Source organism: Alosa alosa, chromosome 10 (assembly GCF_017589495.1).
Source record: "Alosa alosa isolate M-15738 ecotype Scorff River chromosome 10, AALO_Geno_1.1, whole genome shotgun sequence".
Taxonomy (NCBI): Eukaryota; Metazoa; Chordata; class Actinopteri; order Clupeiformes; family Clupeidae; genus Alosa; species Alosa alosa.
The window spans coordinates 35343789-35358788 of NC_063198.1; the positions used below are offsets into that span (position 1 = coordinate 35343789).

General features: G+C 40.7%; 1 protein-coding gene across 3 annotated transcripts in view; it reads right to left on the reverse strand.

The window, feature by feature from the left end:
* Nucleotides 1–15000, reverse strand: part of LOC125302471 (semaphorin-3F-like) — a 120051-nt gene that overhangs the window by 35511 nt on the left and 69540 nt on the right. For all 3 annotated transcript variants that reach the window (XM_048255663.1, XM_048255662.1, XM_048255664.1), the window contains 3 exons: nucleotides 12341–12480; nucleotides 11991–12105; nucleotides 5684–5753 (listed from right to left, as the gene is read on the reverse strand). In XM_048255663.1, the coding sequence (XP_048111620.1) occupies nucleotides 5684–5753; nucleotides 11991–12105; nucleotides 12341–12480 (325 nt within the window). The remainder of the gene's footprint in view (nucleotides 1–5683; nucleotides 5754–11990; nucleotides 12106–12340; nucleotides 12481–15000) is intronic.

Below are 15000 nucleotides of genomic sequence, written 5' to 3' on the forward strand. Positions count from 1 at the left end.
GCCAGAGCATCACGGTTAACCCCGAACCCTGATACACCCTGATATACCCTGATACACCCTGATATTCCCTGACACCCTTTAGGATAATACACCCTCACACCCGATACCGGTCCTGATATACCCTGATACACCCTGATATACACTGATACACCCTGATACACCCTGATATACCCTAATACACCCTGATATACCCTGATACACCCTGATACACCCTGATACACCCTGATATACCCTAATACACCCTGATATACCCTGATATACCCTGATACACCCTGATATACAGTGGGCATCGCTTTCAAATGGCCACTTCAGCTCAAGACACAGGCGGAAGAGTGCGCAGCTTTAGTACCACTTTCAGCCACTGTGCGCCGCTTCTGCCACTGTACATCATCGCTTCTGTCAGTAGCCTGACTGGATCCCTTCTGAAAAAAAAGCAGGAGGCTAGCTTTTAAACGTAATTGTTACCGAGAGGAATCCCAGCCGAATTCAATAACAAAATAAATCATGCGTAATTAAACATTACCTCGATTAAGGCTACTTGGGTATGGCTTAAGGCTTGACTACACGGTGGTAGCTTAAAAATTGAAATCTGCTTTTGATAGCCTACCGGTGCCGCCCACAAAACGAAAAAATATCTTAATTTGCTGTCTATGTTATTGTCAGTGTTGGGGGTAACACAACTACATAAATCAAAACAGTGTCTTAATTTGCCCTACTTCTTGACTGCTTGATGTCGTTTTTTTTTCTGTACAATAAACAAATACATCTGCTTTATGCCGCAGAATTACATTCATATTTGGCTGACTGCAGACGCCGGGCCACTTCCTCCCCATATTCCAAGATTAAGATAGTAGCCTATACAAAAAAGCACTTCATACTATCATAAAAAAAAAAATCGTTAAAAGAATAGCTATTTGCAATTTGACAAAACACTGGTCACGCGATAATGTTTGAAAACCACTGGCTCGTAATCACAATAATTTAACGACAGTTGGATAGCCTACTTCATCATGTCCCCATGCCTACATTTTGTGAGTAGCATAGAGATCGTTAAAAACAATAAAGTATGGCTCTCCGCTTGGGACATGAAAACTCATATTTTTAATAGACTACCGTCGAAGATGCTGACTTAAAAGCCTCGGGATAACACATTATCTCCACTATCATCAGTCATGCCCTTGATCAAAGTGGGGGAATGAAATAAAAAGTTTGAGAACCACTGGCTTAACAAGTTCCTGCAGTCCAGAACACAGAATCTGTTGCAATATTCTGATGATCAGCGATGATATCGCAAATGTTTGTTTTCCAAAGTAAAATTTCACTTCACCATGCACCTTCGACAATGAATAGCTCATTACACTTGTTAATGTTAAAACGTAGGCCTACCTGGTATCATTACAAACATTATTCTGTGTCCTAAAAACTGGCATATTTTATGGCATTGTGTCATGCAAGTTCGTTGCAAAATCTAGAGAAATGTGTGAGGTGGTCAGCGGGGGACAATTGGAGACACACATTGGATTGTGTTATTACTTGAACATTCCACACTATCCACAGCTGTGGTAGGCCCTATCAGGGGAGCAGGAGGATTACTGTTAGCGCCCAGGCTTTATATAAAATTCTTCAATGATGCACAGAGCAAGGTGTTTTGGTACCCCTTCGCACACTGCATGTTCTTAAATAACAATGATCATCAGTAATGTACCCCACCATTAATTTGGGTAAATGGGCAAGCGTGACCACCTTAATTTGCTGATTGGCTGATGATTGTAACGCGGGCATGATTCCAAACACCTCCCTTACGATGATGAGTGACAGGTGACAGGTCTCAGAATCGTAAGCTACACAGGGCGGAAGATGATGAATAACTGGGGCCATAGGCTATTCACAAAGGCTTTTATCTTACTACTAGAGTAGGCTACTCCTAAATCGCACTTAAAGATTTTAGCTTGTAGTTTTCTCTTAAAAGTTATTCACAAAGCCTTTCAGACAACTCTAAACTAGGGTGAGTAAAAGCCGTGGCTATGGATGGCGTAATTACTCATACGAGCTTGACTGAAGTGACCACCTTGATTGGCTGACGATTATTGTAGCGGGAATTCCAAACACCTCTTTTCGATGATGAGTGACCGGTGACAGGTGAGGAGGAGAATATGCTACACAAGTAGTGCAAGGACGGAAGATGATTAATAACTGAATAAAAGGCCTAGCCTAAATGAATAAAGAGTAAGGCAAAACAAATAGCCTAGTAGCCTAATGAAACATAGGCCTATGGATTGATGCAGTAGCCTACCTTTGCAACATTATTAAATGAATCTGTCACCATATGCCTGGGCTACGTTTAAAAAAGGAGAACATTTTAATTTGATTCACAATGAAACGTTACATTTCATTTACATGTTAACAATGAGTAGTTTTGGTTGTTGTTGGTGGCGTTATTGCATCCCTTTTATGAATGCAAAATTATTCCCTCGCGATTGGAAGCTCCTGTTATGATAGGCTACGCATTTCAAAACATCGCAACGAAAAATGCCACAAAAAAACTGTTTATGAATAGGTCTTTAGTGAGTTAGGAGTCCTCTCGACTTAAGCTGTCCCAGACTTAGGTGCTACTTTTAGGTCTAAAATGCTTCAGGAATTACTTTTTGTGAAAAAATTAGAAGTCCTAAAGTTAGAGTGAGCGCCCATTATTTTAGAGTTGCTCCTAAATTTGCCAGTTAGAGCTACTTTTAGCCTTCACAAATTCTTTGTGAATACGTGCCCTGAATAAAAGGCCTAGCCTAAATGAATCAAGGCAAAACAGCCTAGTAGTAGCCTAATGAAACATACGGATTGATCTTTGTAACATTATTAAATTACTCTGTTACTATGCTTACGTTTGCAAAAGAGAACATTTTAATTTGATTCACAATAATGTTACATTTCATTTACATGTTGACAATGATTAGCCTAGTTTTTGTTGTTGTTGGCGGCGTTATTGCATGTTAGTTATGCCTACAATGCAAAATTGCTTCCTCACGATTAGAAGTTCCTGCAAAGCTGCATAGATTTTCAAAACACGCAAAAAAATGCGAGGTTTGTGAATAGGTCTGTGAGTAAGGAGTCCTCTTGACTTCTTTTAAGCTGTCAGAGGTGGGAAGGTGTGATTTGTTGGGAGCAGGGGGGCGGATTAACTGGGCACAAATGTCTTCCCCAGCCAACGCGGAATCGGTGGTTAGTTAATAGGCCTATCGCGGAAGATTTTTCCTGCCATCTAAGGCACGAAGCATCTGTGAGGCCAAGCCTCACCAAGTAGCTCGCTTGTTTACAACTAACAATCCATTTAATTAAACTGCTTTTTATAGGCTATGCCGAAATAGTTTTCAACATTTCGAATATTATTATATATTATATATATATATTTATTATATATTAGTGTCGGGTGAATTGAAATGTTCTCAAAGTAGATGGCTGAAAGCTGCTTGGGATCCCCCCCATCAAGCAATATAACCATACAAACGCGCTTCCTGCACTCATTGTTTCAAAAGGAGTAATTTTGGCTTTGTCAGAACTGAAGAGCTGTGGACGACATGGCACTGTATGCCCAATGAAAATAAATTAACGCAACGCAACACAACACAGACCCGCTTCTCAAGGCCAGTCACTGACATGAACGAAAACACAGAACCCGCTTCTCTCACGGCAGTCACTGACAGTAACCTAGAATAAATGCATGGGAAAAACACTTCCCATGACAAAGACATCGTAAAACACTGAAAGTTAATATTTTGTCACTAGCAACATACATCTGTCCTTTGTTAAATGTATTATGTTTCAAGTAGCCTATGCATAATTCTGCTTCATAAAGTTGAACAAATACATCTGCTTATTTCACAGAAAAATATAAATAGCCAGTTAGGGTCTACAGTGCAGAGTTGGTAAGTTATGGTAGGCCAACTTGCAGGGAACATACAAACAGGGGAAATTATTTCTCTTGTAGCTGAGTAGCCTCAGGTAAGGCGTGACATAAGGCTGAACATGCAAGCCAATGAATCGCGGCTCTCACGACAATCACGCCGTTAAACTTAAATAGGTTAACATCACTCTAAGTTCGCCTTCAAGCAAGGAAAAACGATGATTTGAAGACATCTGTTTCGTTGGAAGGGCAAGGGGTAGCAACAGGGCAACACAGAGACAGGCCCGATGGCAGGGCTGTTATGAGAGTATTAAAATATGGGATATTCACGGAAAACACATAAAAACGGCAAGACAGCGGGGAGAAGTTAAAATAACGTGATAAACACGGAAAAAGTTGGCATGCATTGATTAGGTCCCCGTGCACAGGGATTATTTGTCATATTATTAATCACATATGATTATTTGTGAAATTGTGCAAACAGGCGCAACACATTTGAAAAGGAAGGACTGGTAGAATGCAAGCTCACGGGAAAGATTGATTTATGAACGTTATCACAGTGTGTGGCTGTATGGCGGGCAGAAGACAGCGACAATTGGCAGGGAGGGTCATGTCTTTTTAACAATTCTGTCGGAGGGTCATTGAACAATTTCTAGCAGGCAAGAGAGGGTCATGCAACTTGCAACTGAAGCACTCAAGCATAGCCTATCTCGCGGTTGCACCCATTACAAACAAACATGCAATGTGAACTTCTGGGATTGGGGAGAGCACTAAATGCTCTACTGAATAAGCACGAAGTCAAACCTTTAAATGAAAAAATAAATAAATAAATAAACCGCTAATGAAGTAAACTTGTGACCATCAAAAATCGTTTATCGCCTGTAACTCTGTGATAACAGGACGTAACAGGAAGGCATTTGGCTGGGCAACGGAGGTTAATATGCTCTATATTTTGTCCAAATGATGTCTGTCTATCATCGTTGCACTCCAGAAAAACCAGAATGTTTAATTTGTCCCCTGCGTTTTTTCTCACTGCTGCAACCGGGATTCACTGCGAGTTAACCAAATATTTCTTTATTAGGGCAGGGCAGGCATATTTCTGGCTATTAAATTATTTCTAAACCAGTCTGCTAAAGTCTGTAGTGAAGTCTATGTAGGGTTTTCCAGGCTCCATTTCTTTTTATGAGACACCCTGCTCACTTGAGCCATCTACCGGTTGTTTGGGTTGTTGCAGCGTCTCACTGGAAAAATACAAATTAAAGTCACGTGATACCGCGTGATCCCACGCGCGGACCGTGAGTGAAGCTGGCCAAGTCGAAGCACTGCCCACTGTACCCTGATACACACTAATATACCCTGATACACACTGATATACCCTGATACACCCTGATACACACTGATATACCCTGATACACCCTGATACACCCTGATATACCTGATACGTATATACCCTGATACACACTGATATACCCTGATATACCCTGATACACCCTGATATACCTGATACGTATATACCCTGATACACTGATATACCCTGATATACCCTGATACACCCTGATATACCCTTATACACACTGATATACCCTGATATACCCTGATACACACTGATATACCCTGATACATACCCTATTTGTTCTTACCCTGACAGAGACAAGACTGCCAAGAATGCGTAGATTACAGTGTGTACAGTGTGTGTGTGTGTGTGTGTATGTTTGCGTTTGTGTGTGTGTGTGGGTGGGTGGGTGTGTGTGTGGGGTGTGGTGTGTGTGTGTGTGTGTGTGTGCTTACCCTGACACAGCGAACACTGCATATATGACCGGGTTTTTGGTGTCTTGGGTTGGCTGGATGTACACATCTCCTGAAAAACAAAAACACTTGGCAGTGAACACGCACGCACCACATGCGACACACACACGCATGCACTACACACCACGCACGCATCGACACGACTGCCACACACACACGCACACACACACACACGCGCACACACACGCATGCGCATTAACGCATCGCCAAGACACACACACACGCACGCACATACGCACGCACGCACGCACGCACACACACACACACACACACACAGGATGAAGGTAAACAGCAGTGTGGTATGTCTGTGACAGCAGCAGCATTTCTGTTTGTCCAGCTGCCACAAATCATCATGTAAATTATAAATCATGTAAATTATAAATCATCATATAAATTATACTGCATATGTGACCGGGTATACTCGCGCTTTGTATACTCGCGCTTTTGTCTTTCCTATTTTGCAGTCAGCGCATATTGGAATTTTCCCTCCACAGGTACATGTATGCCACGGGCGGTTCAGGGAAAAGCGGGCGGTTCCGGTATAAACGCCACTGTTGATATTTTGCAGTTTCAGAAAACAATTCCGCCACAGACCAGGAACCTCCTGGTCTAAAGTCATTGGCGCAAGTTCAGATGCTATTTTAAGGGCGCATGCATGGCCACAGGCCTGCAGGAATGAATGCTATGCACACCGATCTACAGACAGCCTGTGCACAGACGGAAACATTCAAAGCCTTGATAATATTTGTCCATTTCCCGGTTTTGTTTGTGCATTGGTGACCTAAAAATTTAGTCGGCTATATAGTACAACATCTACATGCAATATCTTTACAACAACAACGCCTAATTATGACCTATTAATTTGGACAACTTTATACAGCCCTATAAAGGCCTAAGTTACCTTTAGTTTTGTTCCATTTTACCGTTGTGTATGGCTTTAAACATCGCGTGCGCTTTAACATCAGCCAAAGCATTATAACCATTATTAAGGTTTTAAGCACCATCATTGTGCCAACCTTGTTGTAGCCCATCTGAAATAACTCTTACCTAAGCATTATAACCATTATTAAGGTTTTAAGCACCATCATTGTGCCAGCCTTGTTGTAGCCCATCTGAAATAACTCTTACCTAAGCATTATAACCATTATTAAGGTTTTAAGCACCATCATTGTGCCAGCCTTGTTGTAGCCCATCTGAAATAACTCTTACCTAAGCATTATAACCATTATTAAGGTTTTAAGCACCATCATTGTGCCAGCCTTGTTGTAGCCCATCTGAAATAACTCTTACCTAAGCATTATAACCATTATTAAGGTTTTAAGCAGCATCATTGTGCCTACCTTGTTGTAGCCCATCTGAAATAACTCTTACCTAAGCATTATAACCATTATTAAGGTTTTAAGCACCATCATTGTGCCAACCTTGTTGTAGCCCATCTGAAATAACTCTTACCTAAGCATTATAACCATTATTAAGGTTTTAAGCAGCATCATTGTGCCAACCTTGTTGTAGCCCATCTGAAATAACTCTTACCTAAGCATTATAACCATTATTAAGGTTTTAAGCAGCATCATTTTGCCTACCTTGTTGTAGCCCATCTGAAATAACTCTTACCTAAGCATTATAACCATTATTAAGGTTTTAAGCAGCATCATTTTGCCTACCTTGTTGTAGCCCATCTGAAATAACTCTTACCTAAGCATTATAACCATTATTAAGGTTTTAAGCAGCATCATTTTGCCTACCTTGTTGTAGCCCATCTGAAATAACTCTTACCTAAGCATTATAACCATTATTAAGGTTTTAAGCAGCATCATTTTGCCTACCTTGTTGTAGCCCATCTGAAATAACTCTTACCTAAGCATTATAACCATTATTAAGGTTTTAAGCAGCATCATTGTGCCCACCTTGTAGTAGCCCATCTGAAATAACTCTTACCTAAGCATTATAACCATTATTAAGGTTTTAAGCAGCATCATTGTGCCCACCTTGTTGTAGCCCATCTGAAATAACTTTACCTAAGCATTATAACCATTATTAAGGTTTTAAGCAGCATCATTGTGCCCACCTTGTTGTAGCCCATCTGAAATAACTCTTACCTAAGCATTATAACCATTATTAGGTTTTAAGCAGCATCATTGTGCCCACCTTGTTGTAGCCCATCTGAAATAACTCTTACTTAAGCATTATAACCATTATTAAGTTTTAAGCAGCATCATTGTGCCCACCTTGTTGTAGCCCATCTGAAATAACTCTTACTTAAGCATTATAACCATTATTAAGGTTTTAAGCAGCATCATTGTGCCCACCTTGTTGTAGCCCATCTGAAATAACTCTTACTTAAGCATTATAACCATTATTAAGGTTTTAAGCAGCATCATTGTGCCCACCTTGTTGTAGCCCATCTGAAATAACTCTTACTTAAGCATTATTAAGGTTTTAAGCAGCATCATTGTGCCCACCTTGTAGTAGCCCATCTGAAATAACTCTTACCTAAGCATTATAACCATTATTAAGGTTTTAAGCAGCATCATTGTGCCCACCTTGTTGTAGCCCATCTGAAATAACTCTTACCTAAGCATTATAACCATTATTAAGGTTTTAAGCAGCATCATTGTGCCCACCTTGTTGTAGCCCATCTGAAATAACTCTTACCTAAGCATTATAACCATTATTAAGGTTTTAAGCAGCATCATTGTGCCCACCTTTGTTGTAGCCCATCTGAAAAACTCTTACCTAAGCATTATAACCATTATTAAGGTTTTAAGCAGCATCATTGTGCCCACCTTGTTGTAGCCCATCTGAAATAACTCTTACCTAAGCATTATAACCATTATTAAGGTTTTAAGCAGCATCATTGCTGCCTTGTTGTAGCCCATCTGAAATAACTCTTACCTAAGCATTATAACCATTATTAAGGTTTTAAGCAGCATCATTGCTGCCTTGTTGTAGCCCATCTGAAATAACTATTACCTAAGCATTATAACCATTATTAAGGTTTTAAGCACCATCATTGCTGCCTTGTTGTAGCCCATCTGAAATAACTCTTACCTAAGCATTATAACCATTATTAAGGTTTTAAGCACCATCATTGCTGCCTTGTTGTAGCCCATCTGAAATAACTCTTACCTAAGCATTATAACCATTATTAAGGTTTTAAGCAGCATCATTGCTACCTTGTTGTAGCCCATCTGAAATAACTCTTACCTAAGCATTATAACCATTATTAAGGTTTTAAGCAGCATCATTGCTACCTTGTTGTAGCCCATCTGAAATAACTCTTACCTAAGCATTATAACCATTATTAAGGTTTTAAGCAGCATCATTGCTACCTTGTTGTAGCCCATCTGAAATAACTCTTACCTAAGCATTATAACCATTATTAAGGTTTTAAGCAGCATCATTGCCACCTTGTTGTAGCCCATCTGAAATAACTCTTACCTAAGCATTATAACCATTATTAAGGTTTTAAGCAGCATCATTGCCACCTTGTTGTAGCCCATCTGAAATAACTCTTACCTAAGCATTATAACCATTATTAAGGTTTTAAGCAGCATCATTGCCACCTTGTTGTAGCCCATCTGAAATAACTCTTACCTAAGCATTATAACCATTATTAAGGTTTTAAGCAGCATCATTGCCACCTTGTTGTAGCCCATCTGAAATAACTCTTTACCTAAGCATTATAACCATTATTAAGGTTTTAAGCAGCATCATTGCCACCTTGTTGTAGCCCATCTGAAATAACTTACCTAAGCATTATAACCATTATTAAGGTTTTAAGCAGCATCATTGCCACCTTGTTGTAGCCCATCTGAAATAACTCTTACCTAAGCATTATAACCATTATTAAGGTTTTAAGCAGCATCATTGCCACCTTGTTGTAGCCCATCTGAAATAACTCTTACCTAAGCATTATAACCATTATTAAGGTTTTAAGCAGCATCATTGCCACCTTGTTATAGCCCATCTGAAATAACTCTTACCTAAGCATTATAACCATTATTAAGGTTTTAGCAGCATCATTGCCACCTTGTTGTAGCCCATCTGGAAATAACTCCTTACCTAAGCATTATAACCATTATTAAGGTTTTAAGCAGCATCATTGCCACCTTGTTGTAGCCCATCTGAAATAACTCTTACCTAAGCATTATAACCATTATTAAGGTTTTAAGCAGCATCATTGCCACCTTGTTGTAGCCCATCTGAAATAACTCTTACCTAAGCATTATAACCATTATTAAGGTTTTAAGCAGCATCATTGCTACCTTGCTGTAGTCCATCTGAAATAACTCCAGGCTTTGTTATGTTCCCTCCATCCTCCTTATTTACAACAAACGTTTTATATCCATGATGGCCTTGAAGTCTTGAGTTAGTGAATTAGCTTAAATCAGCTTTTATGTGCTGTTAACCAGCAACCATAGTACAAGAAAGAAGCAAGTATGGCTACAATTTCTGTAGTTGCTGCATCCATTCATTGTTATTCTCTCTCTTGCTCAAACAAATGTTGTGCATGCATTAAGTTGATGATAACGTGTTTACAAACTCTACGTAACAGAAAATATTGTAAATAGCCTACTGTCATGCAGTTAATGGGATACTGTGCAGAGTTGAAAGTTAGGTCAACTTGGAAACTGTTTCTCTTGTTGAGTTGCCTGATGGTAAGGAGCCCTTGCTTGGCCGCCTGTGCTGCGCAACGCACACTTCGCTTCTCTCATCTATACAACATAGTTTCCATTTCTGTAAACCATACATAATTTCAAAGAAAAATATTACCACTCGAGGGAAATCAGTGTGGTGTCCATTAAGATGTGAAAAAGGCATAAATCTAGCGTACACATTTTCACGAATCACGGATGTGTTGATGACATAAATTAGGAAATATTAGAGGACTTAAGAAGACGTGATGTTGAATTGCATGCCGATGCCATTTAACCCAAATGCCCCAGCGGCAGCACGGGAGAGCATGTTAGATTACATTGTACATTGCAAAAATATCACCATGCATTCATAACCTCGTGATTCAGTGAGAGTGATCCCAAAACATCGGAAAGTATGTCTTTGTGACAATTCTGCATTACATTTTGTCAAGAGGAAAAATCAATAGCTAACTGTTCCCAACTGAACAGTGATTGCGCTGTGAGCGCTCCTGGCTGTGCCTGGCAAATATGCCACCATAATAGCAATCAGCTATGGAACAAGCGTGCCTGTTGTTAAAGGGAATGTGAGATGACGCTCTGATTGGTTTATTGCACGTTACGCCCAAACCCATGAGTAATGTAGCTACTACAGACCACCCCATTTTAGATTTGCGTCGGGCGCAACAGTCATTAACCCGCCGGTAAAATAGAAACAGCGCCCAAGATCCACCCACAAAGTCACTTGGGTTTTGCGCAAAGACACTTCCGTTTCAGACCATTAAAATACATAGCCCATACAGTGAGAGATAGACAGAACAAGCTTGCACACTCACACACACACACAGAACAAGCTTGCACACTCACACACACACACAGAACAAGCTTGCACACTCACACACACACACACACACACAGAACAAGCTTGCACACTCACACACAGAACAAGCTTGCACACTCACACACACACACACACACAGAACAAGCTTGCACACTCACACACACACACACAGAACAAGCTTGCACACTCACACACAGAACAAGCTTGCACACTCACACACACACACAGAACAAGCTTGCACACTCACACACACACACAGAACAAGCTTGCACACACACACACACACACACACACACACACAGAACAAGCTTGCACACTCACACACACACAGAGAACAAGCTTGCACACTCACACACACACAGAACAAGCTTGCACACTCACACACACACACAGAACAAGCTTGCACACTCGCACACACACACAGAATAAGCTTGCATACTCACACACACACACAGAACAAGCTTGCACACTCACACAGAACAAGCTTGCACACTCACACACACACACAGAACAAGCTTGCACACTCACACACACACACAGAACAAGCTTGCACACTCACACACACACAGAACAAGCTTGCACACTCACACACACACACACACACACACAGAACAAGCTTGCACACACACACACACACACACACAGAACAAGCTTGCACACTCACACACACACACAGAACAAGCTTGCAGACTCACACACACAGAACAAGCTTGCACACTCACACCCACAGAACAAGCTTGCACACTCACACACACACACACAGAACAAGCTTGCACACACTCACACACACAGAACAAGCTTGCACACTCACGGAGCTCATCGAAGTGTGTCTCAATCCCATCAGCCCCCGGGACAGAGCAGACCAGACGAGCCTTCAGGAAGGTGCTCCACTTATTCACCAGGCAACAGTGACCACCATCGTCATTCTGCAGAGGACACACACACACACACACACACACACACACACATCAGGCAAATGCGTCCGATCCTGCACACACACACACACACACACACACACACACACACACACATCAGGCAAATGCGTCCGATCCTGCACACACACACACACACACACACACACACACACACACACACACACCAGGCAGATGCGTGCGATCCTGCACACACACACACACACACACACACACACACACACACACCCAAGCAGATGCGTGCGATCGTGGCTTGGGTCTTTGGGCTCTGTCCCAGCTCAGAAGCCTTTTCTCGGAAGAAGAAGTAGAGCTTGTCATCGTTCCTCTCCGCACTGTCCGGGATGAGCTGCACATCAACAAACGTGGGATCTGGGTACAGAGACACACAATCTTACATGCTATTCTATGAGCACACACACACACACTCTTACATGGTATTCTATGAACACACACACACACACACTCTTACATGGTATTCTATGAACACACACACACACACACACACTCTTACATGCTATTTTATGAGCACACACACACACTCTTACATGGTATTCTATGAACACACACACACAGACACTCTTACATGGTAGTTTATGAACACACACACACACACACACACTTTTACATGGTATTCTATGAACACACACACACACACACACACTCTTACATGGTATTCTATGAACACACACACACACTCTTACATGCTATTTTATGAGCACACACACACACACACTCTTACATGGTATTCTATGAACACACACACACACACACACTCTACATGGTAGTTTATGAACACACACACACACACACACACACTTTTACATGGTATTCTATGAACACACACACACACACACTCTTACATGGTAGTTTATGAACACACACACACACACACACACTTTTACATGGTATTCTATGAACACACACACACACACACACACTCTTACATGGTATCGTACAAACAAACTAGAGCCCGACCGATATGGGATTTTGAATGCAGATACCGATTTCGATATTTGAGTTTTTCAAAAATCAATAACCGATATATTGGTATTCTATGAACACACACACACACACACACACACACACACACACACTCTTTCATGGTATTCTATGAACACACACACACACACACTCTTACATGCTATTCTATGAGCACACACACACACTCTTACATGGTATTCTATGAACACACACACACACACACACACTCTTACATGGTATTCTATGAACACACACACACACACACTCTTACATGCTATTCTATGAGCACACACACACACACTCTTACATGCTATTTTATGAGCACACACACACACTCTTACATGGTATTTTATGAACACACACACACACTCTTACAGGGTATCGTACAAACAAACTAAAGCCCGACCGATATGGGATTTTGAATGCAGATACCGATTTCGATATTTGAGTTTTTCAAAAATCAATAACCGATATATTGGCCGATAGTTATTTTTAACAAACAGAATGCAAGCATGTTCTCCTATAAAAAGGTTCTGATCAAGGTGTGGCATTCTGATTTTTTTTAATTAAATTTTTAAGAAATAAAAGTGTCAGGTCTTTGTTCTGTGATCCACATTGCCACAGTTTACATTGTGAGCAGATTATACTTACAGTTTTTTCTGATTGCTTAAAGGAGAATTCCGGTGTGATATTGACCTAAAGTGTATTGAAACATGATACCGAGTGTGAACATATGTCTCATAGCCCATTTCGGCTTGTCCCCTGCACTCCATAATCTGGCGTTAGTTAGCCGCATGCTACCAACAGCTTTTTCAATAGTGGTGCCGGCATCGGGCTAGCCATGCAAATAAATCACTGTTTTACACCCATTTACGAGGCTCAATGTATCTCCACACTTCATTGGTAGACTTCCGGAGGGCCCTGACATTTAAAAAAATCTTAGACATTGAGAACTTTGAAAAAGCACTGGTAGTTTACTTACAAGACGATTTATACAGACAGTATCTTCACGAAGTTTAAGCGTTTGAAGCCATCTTGAATTTAGTCATTGATAAAGCCGAGAGCGGTAAGTATCGAACAGTATGATAAGGGATTAGATTCCAAATAAGTGGAAATGCATGATTCCAGTTACTGCTACTGGAAGAAACTGGAATCCATGCATTTCTACTGAATTATTTTTGGAATCTGATCCCTTATCATACCTGTTCATTCTACTGCTCGAATTTATTTCGGGATCTTTAAATTCAAGATGGCTGCAGGGGACAAAGCCGAGATGGGCTATGAGACATACGTTCACACTCGGTATCATGTTTCAATACACTTTAGGTCAATATCACACCGGAATTCTCCTTTAAGTAACTATTATAACTATTGTCTATTTTTGCAAAACTCTACACACAAATAAGAAAACTTTTCACCAAATCAGCAAAACATTGTAGTTCTCTTGCAAAAGCTAACACACCTTGCTTAACTCTTTTCACACCTTTCGAAAAAAATGGTGTTTTCGTATCAAACGGTAAACACAAGCCATCACAATAATAAGCACAATGTGCCAACTACACAACTGATGGTATGAATAAAAACACATCTGGCTTTTGCTTTCTCTGTGAACAAGGTAGACTATGTCAGTTTGAGGCCATACTTTTGTCATAGTTCTGTAAACATACAGGGATCCAAACTTCAAGTATTGGTGTTTACTGTATTTACACACATCAAAACAATGTGAGTTTTTCCAAGTCAATTTCACTGAGACAAAAAAACAATCAGTCTACATTGTGTCGTCTCTCTCAAAATTTTGTCTACATCACATGCAATGTCCTCTAGTCCAATATCCCCACATGCCTCCTCCATTGCCTGTAAAAGGGGTTTGCTTTGATGGAGATGACGGTCATAGACCTTCCAGCGCCA